Source organism: Pterocles gutturalis, unplaced genomic scaffold (genome assembly GCF_000699245.1).
Source record: "Pterocles gutturalis isolate BGI_N339 unplaced genomic scaffold, ASM69924v1 scaffold30168, whole genome shotgun sequence".
In the NCBI taxonomy this organism is placed as follows: domain Eukaryota; kingdom Metazoa; phylum Chordata; class Aves; order Pterocliformes; family Pteroclidae; genus Pterocles; species Pterocles gutturalis.
Genome location: NW_010121408.1, coordinates 5,694 through 15,849, shown reverse-complemented (window position 1 = coordinate 15,849; position 10,156 = coordinate 5,694). Strand labels below are relative to the sequence as shown.

Here is a 10,156-nt window from a genome sequence, read left to right as displayed (position 1 = left end):
CAGGAGGTTGCTGTGTGGCACGGAGCGGGCTCTGCTCCCCAGGAAGGGGCTGGGGCACATCTGGCCACCTGGCTGGGGACACGGCCATGTTCCCATAGCATCATGCTGCATCTCTGGTGTTCTGCAGCCAGTTTGCAGGACGGAGTCTGCAGGAAGGTGTACCTCCAAATCTGGGATGAAGGAGCCATCCTTCCCAGGAGGGTAACCACTGCAAGAGTGAGCCCTAGTGCTGGACCAGAGAATTACGGTGGCATCCTGCCCACCATTTAGGGTGATGTGTTCCTTGGGGGGGATGTGGGACCCAGTCCTCAAAGATGTTCCTGGAGAATCGGGGATGGGTAGGTGTTTAAATAGGGGTTAGTTGTTTGGGGGCTGGACAAGGATGTTGGAAGTCCTTTCCTGCTGTCAAGTCAATAGTCCTGTTTCCATCTTGCTGGTAACTCTTTGCTCTTGCGCGTGAGAGCCAGCTCATAGCATGATTCTGGAAACTCCCGTTTCCTCTGTTGTTGAAGAAAACGTTGTGAATGTGTCTGGAACAGAGACTGCTGAGGAGCCAGGGCTGTTGTCCCACCTCATACTGTGATTTTGTCTTCCCCTGACTGCATTCACCTCTTTTGCTTCTTTACTCCCATTGCAACTCTCCCAGTTTGGGGCTTTTCCCAGGAAGAACTCAATGAGGGTGATGTCATGGAGGTGACGTTGGCTGTGTGTGGAGCACGCCTGTCCCTGCCTCCTCGCTTGGCTTTACGGCACTGGCCCAGGTTGCCCAGAGAAGCTGTGGATGCCCCATCCCTGGAGGGGGTCAAGGGCAGGCTGGGTGAGGCTTTGAGCAGCCTGGGCTGGTGGGAGGTGTCCCTGCCCACGGCAGGGGGGTTGGGACTTCATGATCTTTAGGGTCCCTTCCAACCCAAACCATTCTGTGATTCTGTGATTCCCATTCCCGGTCTAACAGCCCAGCTGTCACAGCGTGTTCCCGGGATCTGAACAAGAAGATGGAGTTTGGCTGTGGGGGGATGGCAGGGAGGAGTGCTGGAACTGCACGACCAGGGTGGGACTGTGGGAAAACACCAGTGTTAGTATTTATGCAAAAAACTGCGGTAGCCTTGCAGGGCTGTGGATGCCAAGACTGCTGGCCATAAATCACGCCCTGACGCCCCGCAGCTCCTCGGCAGCTGAAATGTGCTTTTAACCCTACACTGGCAATTCCCAGTGGCAGAGCCAGAAGCCTGTTTGGATGGTCCTGCAGGGGCACAAAGAGGAGGAATGTGTTCTGTGGTGCACAGAGCATCCTCAGCCCTGCCAGTCGCTGTGGTCCCCACTCAGCCATCCCAGTGGAAAGTGAGGATGTGGGGTGGCATCTGATGAGTTATAGGAAAATGTGTTTGGGCTAAGTGCGTGTATGAGAGAGGAAAATGGTCTGAAGTCAAGCGACGCCTTGTTCTGATCTCCTCCATCAGCAGAAGCATCGCTCCACACCTCTACCCACCTAATTGTTGTTTTTTCTTGTAGCCAGACCCATTAAGTGTCCCTTTCTTGTCCTTGCAGTTCTTCACTTGCCTGGTGATCCTGTTTGCCTGCGAAGTCGCAGCTGGAATTTGGGGATTTGTCAACAAAGACCAAGTAAGACAACTCCGAAACGTGCGTTTGTGGTACTGGGAGGCTGGGACAGAACAGCAGCAGATCCCAGCATGAGCTGGTTTGCTCCAGGACTGAGTCACGGGGGCTCAGATTTGCGGTGTGAGCCGGGCAGGTCACCCCATCCCTCTTGGTCGGGCCGGTGAACTTTAAATGTGAGCACTCGATGGGAGCAGCTGCCCTTACGGTATATGGTGCAATGTCTGGAACAAAAATAGCGCTGTCTCCCTTGGGACTGCCACACTGTCAGTCACAGTGTGACATTCATGGGTGAAGCTGTGAAGGGAAACCATCTGCCCGTCCTGGGTGCCAAAGGGCAAAGAACAAGCCCAGCCGCCTGGCCCCGAAGGGAGGGAATACCATCCGGGAGAGCCGCGTCCGCATTAACGGGATTGCGTGATGCTTCCTGCTCTTTGCCAGTATCACATAACCTGCTTCGGGCTGTGTGTCTGCCGGGACCCAGCTTGCTGCTGGGCATGCACGAGGGGTAGAAGTCGTGTCTGTGCCAGGCACCCTGCTAGGGACCGCTCGGGTGAGGCCCTCTGGCTGGAGGGGGTTAGATGAGGGGCAGGACTGAAAATTGCAGCTTTCCACCTTCCCTTTGTGCTCGCCTTCCCTTTGCTGCGCTCACACACATGCAGAGTTTGGTCTCAAAGAGAAAAACTCTCAAGGCGTGGGACCGTGGCCATGCTCTGGCAGAAGCGCTGGGTGCTCATCGCTCCGCCGCAGGGTTGGGAGGAGAGAAGGGGGCTGCTTGTGCTCAAAGCCAGGGTTAGGCTCTGTAGCAGAGTGGGAAATGTGTTTACTTTACTGAGAGATGTAAGGCAGCTGCGTGAGGAGGTGGTGGCTGCTCAGCCTTTGTAGGACACAGCTGAGCAGCTGGGCTGTGAATGGGAACACCCTGGTAGTCATTGACCAGAGAGAGCATGACTTCACCCAAATAAACTTTTCCGTAGTTCAAGGTACTATTATGCAGGCAGGGTGCTGTTTCCTAGCAGCTTTGGTGAGCTAATGAACCTTTGCAGATGTTAGTTTGTGAATCCTGAAGGGTCCGAGATGGGCGACTGAACCAACACCAGGAGGAGTGAAGCCCAAGGAAGGAGGGACCCACCCCGTGGTTGTTGCTCGCCATGCCCTTGGCCATCAGAGCATCAAGTTTAGGATTTGCCAATGCAAGAGCGATGACCTCAGCCGCTTAAAATTAATTTTTCAGTTTGCAGTGAATGGTGGCAGCTGCTTTTGCAGCCGTGCTGATGAATGGGCTGTTCGGCAGACCCCGCTCTCAGAGCAGGCAGCTTGCTTCTCCCCGCCGCGGTCGGGGGCATCTCAGGAGCGACATGGGCTGGGAGGGAAGCGCTGGATGATCCACCGGGGTTTGCAGCCCCTTCTGGGGACAGTCATTTCCTATCACAGGAGGATAGAATTAGAGGATGTGGGCAGAGGATGCTCTTCCACAAAGCTGGAGGTGGTCTCTCCCTCAACCTGCCTTCTTGGAGATGCTTTACATACAGGATGGGGAGGCAAGAAGTAGGATTATTATTTTGGTTTTTATCATATAGCAGAATAAAATGGCATGATTGGAGAACATTGCCCTCCAAAGCAAACCTTTTTGAGCAGTGACAGAAATGCTGGGATAATTGATTGAAACCACGCCCCTTCTTGCTGCAGTTTCTTTTTTCATGCGCTAATCCAGCCTGTGCGGCCAAGAGTAGATGTTCTAGAAAGCATTTTCCCTTTCGGAGTTGCTTGTATTTTTTTTTCTTTTGCTTTTCTTGGATGTCCTCCTTTCCTCTGTCTCTCCCAAATTATTGGAGGGCATTAGAGAAGAAGCCCCAAGGCCAGTTGCCCTGAAAACAAGAGGTTTTTTTGCACTGTGGAGCAGACCCCAGGGGTGGCTGCAGTGTCCCCGCCTTGGTGGCAGGGGTGGATGAGATCTCTCACAGAACCGTTTACAGGACGGGGGTGCCTGCTTGCTTTGTGTCCTTGGTGGTTCAGAACAAGCCCTTCCCACATCCCTGAGCCCAACAGCAAATCCACGAGGGCTGAAGGCTGGCTCAGCTCTTGGGGTTCATCTCCAGGGCTTGGCCGTCTGAGACGGTGGAACACTGGGGCAGCGTGGGCTGGAACCTGCTGGCGGGGGGATGAGGTCCTTCATGTTTGCTGCTCTTTACACACTGCAGCCGGAGGGACTTGAGCCCTGTGACAGACGGGCCCTTTTTCACTCACCTGTGCAAATAATTGGGCTCCAAATCTACTGAAAAACTGCGAGTGCCACTGGAGGGAAGCTGTCCCTTCCAGGCACATCTGCTGGGTGGGTTTCTCCTCCTCCTCTGGCTGACAGGGAGTTTTTCCCCCGTCTTTCCTAGATAGCCAAAGACGTGAAGCAGTTCTACGATCAAGCGTTTCAGCAAGCGCTCATGGCAGACTCGGAGACGAAAGACGGGAAAGCTGTAGTGAAGGCCTTCCACGAAACGGTAAGGCTGCGCGCTCTGCTGGGACTGCGGGCAGCTGGGCAAAGCACCGCTGCTGGATGGGGTCCTGCAGGCTGCGAATCGCCCCCGTTACCTTCTGCGGGCGGTTTGGCGGTGGGTGGGTGGCGAGGAGCGGCTGGTGCTGCACATAGGCTGCTCCTCCCCACCAAGGCAAGAAGTTGCACCGCAAGTCCTTGGGCAGGGAATGAAGGCAGTGCTGGATTGTTGGATGCTTGGGAGCAAACTGGATCCAGTGTGTTCTCAGCACTGGGATTGTGCTGCCTGCTTGCCAGGCTCTGTGGAGAAATCTCCTCTCCGTAGGAGTTTCTTGCAGCCAGAGGGAAATAAGAATGTGGGAGGAAGGAGAATGAAAACTGGGGGGTCAGGAAAATGGATGGGAAAAGCAGGGTCTGAAGCAGATGATGCTCCATGCAGGTCTGAGCCTGTCGTGTTGGCTGGTGTTACCTGTCAAGAAGAAACAAGGGTTGTCCCTCTTCAGCACTGTCCACACTGGGCTGGGACGTCTGGCCCGAGCTCTAATTAAGTTGCTTTTCATTTACCTCAGCGCCCCTGATTTAAGTTAAAATTCAATGGAAGAAAAATGTTGCTTTGAGGAACTAATGTAAAGACTTCCTCTGCTCATCAGGAAACAAAAATCTCTGGAGAGAACTGGGTTAACTCTCCTGCAGGATGGTGATGCCAGACCTGTCTGGGATTGTTGTAGGAGGCAGCTGCCTTGCACGGAAAGAAAAAAATTGAATTTGGAGAGTTATTCCCCCTCCCTTGTTTCCTCCTCTTTCTTGGGCTTCAAGGATGTTTAATGGTGGGGAGAGCATGGCAGGAGTGTTTGCTGTCTGCTAACGCTATTTTATGTTGGTGTTTTTTGTTTTTGTTTTTGTTTTTTTTTCTCTCCATGTAGCTGGACTGCTGTGGTCCCGATAATGCCATAGGAGCCATCCCTCCCCTGTGGAGAGACGACCTCTGCCCAAAGGACTCCATCCTGAAAAGCTTTCTGGAGGTAGGCACGGCTGCTCCTCCCTCCGCGCAGCTCCTGCGGGGAAACTCGGCTGCGAGGGGAATTTGGGGATTTATTGGGAATTAGAGAAAGGGTAGAGATTTCATTTATTTGGGGATGGTGTAGAGGGATGTTGGAGGTTCCTGGTGGTGCTTCCTCTGCTGTTCCCGCTTGAGGGGGCTGGTCCTAGAGGCAGGAGCCAGGAACACGAGCAGGATGGGATGGGGGGAGAGCAGCCCAGCCTTTTGGGGTGCTGGGGGCAGGTGAGGGGAAAGTGGGCTCTCTGACCAGCGTGCTTCTCTGTTTCAGTCCTCGAACTGCCACAAAAAAATCGATGAGCTGTTCTCCGGGAAGCTGTACCTGATCGGTATCGCTGCCATCGTGGTCGCTGTGATCATGGTGAGTGTGACAGTACCCTGCTGTTGTGGGACAGGGAAAAGCCCCCTTGGGGTGCCCCGATCCTGTCCCAGCTGGGCTGGATCCGTCCCTCACCTCTGGACACCCCTGCAGCTCAGTGTGAACCCCCCACCCGCTGCCCCCTGGCTGCTCTGGGACATGGTGGGACCGAGGGTTTCATCATCCTTCAGAGGGCTTCATCGCCCCCCCGAGGGGTCGGGATGTAGGCAATTGCAGGAAAGCAGGAGCAGAGCACCTGCAACCCCATCCTGAAGGGGAGAGCACTGCCAACCCTCCTCGCTGCCCCCAAGCCCCCTCATTTCTCAGCCCACTGTGTTGTGTCCCTGGGGTCTGCAGCAGGAAGGGATTTGCTTTCTCTGCCACGGTGGGTTTGCTCCCCAGCGAGCCGTGGGTGGCATGGGCTGGTGACAGCACCTGTGCAGTGGCTGGGCTGTGATGCTCCAGGGATCTCAAAGCGTTTGCTGCTCACCTGGTAGCCAGGAGGGTTGCAGCGACCACCGCTGCTGCCAACGAGAGGGGAGAACATCATCTGATACAAATAAAAACAGCAGTGAGGATAGAGCATCTCTGTCCTTATCTCTGGTGTGGGGGTGTTTATATAGAGTGGAGGACCTCAGGATGGGGGGAAGCTCACGCATCGTATGGGTTGGTGCCTCACTGGTGGCCTCAATGTCTCCCAACAGATCTTCGAAATGATCCTGAGCATGGTGCTGTGCTGTGGCATAAGGAACAGCTCCGTCTACTGAGCCGTGAGAGCCGGGGAGGGGAAGGGGGGAGCAGGGTGAACGGCGCTAGAGGGGACCCCAAGTGCCACCCGTGACCAGGAGACATTTCAACAAAAGACAAAGAAACCTATGTATATAAATACTTCCAATATTACCATGCAGTACTTATCATTTTTATTTCAAAGTACTTTTTTTTTTTAAATAAATAAAACTTCCCCGTATCCTTGTGGCTGAGTTAGTTACACATCAGTTTTGTGTGATGGGGAAAGCTGCTGTAGCGAGAGATCAAGTCCTTCCTCCCCCTTCCCCACCCCTCGTAACTCAGAAGTAACATTGGTGGAAGATGTACAGAGGAGAAGGCTGCAGCCTGTTAGCAGAAAACTTTGCCTTGGTTTTTACTCTCTTTTTCAACATCGACTTTTTTTATATACATAATTGGATGCTGAAGCAGGATTTAGCATTTTTGTTCATTTGTACTCATCTGTTTTCCTACCATCACCCCATTTCCCCGGCGTTTCCAAGCTGTCTGTAGGGAAGCCTGGCCGGCTGCCGGAAGCCTGGGAGGGAGGAGAGGGAATTGCTGGGGTGCGATGTGTCCTGGGGAAACGCCGGCGCGTTGTTCCTCCCCGACCTGTGTGCATCGCCAGGTCAATCCTTAATACAAGTCATGCTTAAATTTTAGTCTCTGAAGAGTGGGAATGTTTTGAGGTTTTTGTTTTTGTGTTTTTATCTTGGGGCTATAACGTTATAAATTGGCTCATTTCCATTGATTCACTACATGAAAGGGTCAGTGGCTGAGGGTGAATTTAGTCCCAGTTTTTCAAATATAACAAACAGGAAATTAAGTCATTTTTTTAACCTTCTTCAGTGTTTCTTTATAGACATATGTTTTTGGGAGATTCTAGTTCTGTACTAAGTTTTCACTGTTAAGCTAATGCTTGCATACAAATTATATTGGAAAAAAGAAGAAAACTTAAAAAAAAAAAAGTCCTTAACCTTAGAAATCCTGCATTTATGTATTGCAGGATGACGCTTGGGGGTTCCCAGCCCTATGCATACATGTTTAAAATTTAATCTTTGCATCACTCTCTTGTTCAATGAAAAATTCTTTACTTCTAGCATATTGTCGCACACTGTAACCTTGCTGGGAAATTGGCATAAGCTGATTTTGCAGAAAAAAGAATTATTTTTAAGACCTTCCAGTTCCATCAACAGCAGGAGATCAGCTTATCAGAGCAAGGGAGTTCAGGATTTTAGATCGCACCAGATGAAACACTTTGTTGTGAGCTGGTAAGCTTTGATTGCCAATTCGATGTGTGTGGCTCCTGTTGTTTGCCACTCCGTTACCATGTAGATAGAGGGTGAGAGTGACCCAGGAGCTATGTGAGAAAATCAGAGTGTCTCTAAAAAGATGATCTATATGTATAGTTCTATAGATATATATTTTTAAGCAAAGCCTTTTCCTTAGCCGTACAGGCGCTTGAGCTGGAAATGAAAGTAGCTTTCAGCTCTTTGCCACCTCCAAGGAGGTAAGGGGAGGAGCTGAAATTCGTGATCACCTTCCCCACTTCAGGAATTATTTCTGTTTCTTAAAGTATGTTGCTCTCCCCGTTCGCTGCAACAAAGAGCTCCAGGTTGGATCGGGAGGGAGACCTGTGATCATTTTAAACTAGTACCTTGTCCTGGCTGCCGTGGCTTTTGCCAGGAAATTCCTGCACTGGGGCAAACTGATCCATTTGGAGGCTTTTCTCCCCTTCCACTCCCCCCCTTTCCTCTTCCTGCCTTTTACTATATAGGGCCTTTAAAAAATATATAGGTAAATATATATAGATATATATCAAGTTGTGCTGGGTAAGAGGAGGAAGCGCTTCAACAGAACTTCAGATTGAGGGGTTGGACGAGAAAAGATTCAGCCTTAGAAATAGCCTTAAAGCAACACTGCCCTGAATGTCCACGTCGTGCACATCGAGGAGGAGATAAGGTTTTACAGTAGGTAACCCCTTCCCTGCTCCCCCGCGTAGCTCCTTCAGGTCATTACTCTGTTATGTGCTATATGTATATGCATCAGCCAAGCATGTGTGTTTACATGACCGTGCATCGGGATCGTTAGCATACAGAATGGATGTGTAACTTGCCGCCTTTTTTTGTTGACTGTTGATAAATGTGTATAAATATGCCATTAAGCATTTCAATTCTGTTTTCTTTCCTTATACCGCATTTTTGATATTGTTCAGCATTCAGTTGATGCTGTAGAAGTAGCGGGAGCTCTGTTTGAAGACAGACTGGGTCTCGATGCAGGTCAGGTGTGTCCCTTAGGGGTCTGGGTTGTCCCATGCGGGAGCAATTGGGAGAAAGTAGTACTCAGAGAGGGAGTTCGACAGCTGTGGAAGGAAGAAGAGCAGGATGGTTGTTCAGCCCGTGTCCCCATGGGCTGCAGTTTGCTCTCTGGCTCATTTCAGAGGTGGCTTGGCGCTGTGGGGAGCTCCAGCAGCAGCTCTGCAGACCACCTCCTGTCTCTGCAGCTGCTGTGGGAAAGGAGGGGAGCAGCTGGGAAGGTGGTGGGAGGGGGCAGAAGAAGTTTTGCAGGGCAGGGTGTTGCTTTCTTTAGTTAATACCTGAGTGTCCCCGTGTTCCAACGATATGATCATCAGCTGTAGCAGGAGGGGTCAGCCCCTGGGAGAAGAGGGAAGGAGAGGAACCATCATGCTTAAGAATGGAAAAGTAGATGAGAAACCCTTGCGGAGAAAAACACCCACTTGGGTCTCCTCTAGTCCAGCCTCCTGTGAAGCTGGACCTGAGTTAAAACAAACTAGAGAGGGAGCTGTGAAGGGCTAAGGGACTCGATCCAAAAGTGACAGGGCTCTTGTGCCAGGTCGTTGGTCCCAAAGCTGGCTGAGGTGAAGAGGAAAAACCCAGGAGGTAGGACCCCTGCCCTGTCTCAGACCCTCTCCTGCACAGCTGGGGCCTCATCCTGCTCCCCTCTATGCCCCAAAAAAACAAACTAAGGATGGAATTGTGGGCTGTAAACCTTTCCCTCTCCAGGGAAGCGTCCTCCTGGAGCTAGTGACAGCTGAGAAAATGGCTGTAAGCTGAGGCAGGGAGGAGGAGAGGCTGGTGGGGAAGAGAGTCAGCTCTCCAGGTCTGAGTTCAAAGACCACATTGGAAGGTCAAACAGAGCCCCTGACAGCTTAACTGAATGCTTGGGATTTTTTCATACTGTGGAGCATGCCACAAATCAGCGTGTTTAACTTCTTTCTGCCTTTTTTTTTTTAAAGAAATTAAACAAAAATCAATTTAATAAACATTTCTCATAGTGTGCATAGTGTGCTGAAGCGCTGCAGTTTTACAACCAGTTAACCTTAACACCAGGATGCTTTGTGAACCAGGCTTCAACAGCATGGGTTTTTCCAGCCTCCGGGAGGGGGGCCTGCAGGCGGGCTGGGGATGCATCCAGAATGGTGCTGAGGGAAGGCAAAAAGGTCGCTCACCTTTGCTCAGGTGGCTGCTGCAATTCCTTCAAAGGAAGGAGGGCACAGCTGTGGGGAGCTACTGTGGATTGCAAAATAGGGTGACTGTGCTGAAATTCAGGGGGCTTCTGTGGCAGTGCATGCTCAAGGGGCTTCCCCTAAAGAGACCAGAAATGGCCCAAAATGCCCGCTGCTGCCATCCAACCAGGGGCTGGTCTGATTTTTGCTGATGGTCTGGTGACGCCACTGTTGCTGCCTCTGCCTGCCCCTCTGCACCATCAGGGGAGAGCCCTGCCAAGAGCGAGGGGGAGGCCAAGCGCTGTGATCCCACCACTGCCTGCCGTTCTCTGCCCTGTCTTGGACTTCTCGCTGTGTTTGAAGCAGGAATGTCCCGCGGCGGTTGCCAGCCATCGCCCGTGCTGGTAC

At 51.8% G+C, this 10,156-nt stretch overlaps 1 protein-coding gene across 1 annotated transcript; it reads left to right on the top strand.

The window, feature by feature from the left end:
- Positions 1 to 1,545: 1,545 nt before the first annotated feature.
- On the top strand, positions 1,546 to 6,728 carry CD81 (CD81 molecule; the record flags this gene model as incomplete). The annotated part of the gene is made up of 5 exons (XM_010077235.1): positions 1,546 to 1,620; positions 4,002 to 4,109; positions 5,026 to 5,124; positions 5,431 to 5,520; positions 6,222 to 6,728. Coding segments are annotated over 5 exons (435 nt in total), but the record flags the coding sequence as incomplete, so codon positions are not given.
- Between the last annotated feature and the right edge of the window lie 3,428 nt (positions 6,729 to 10,156).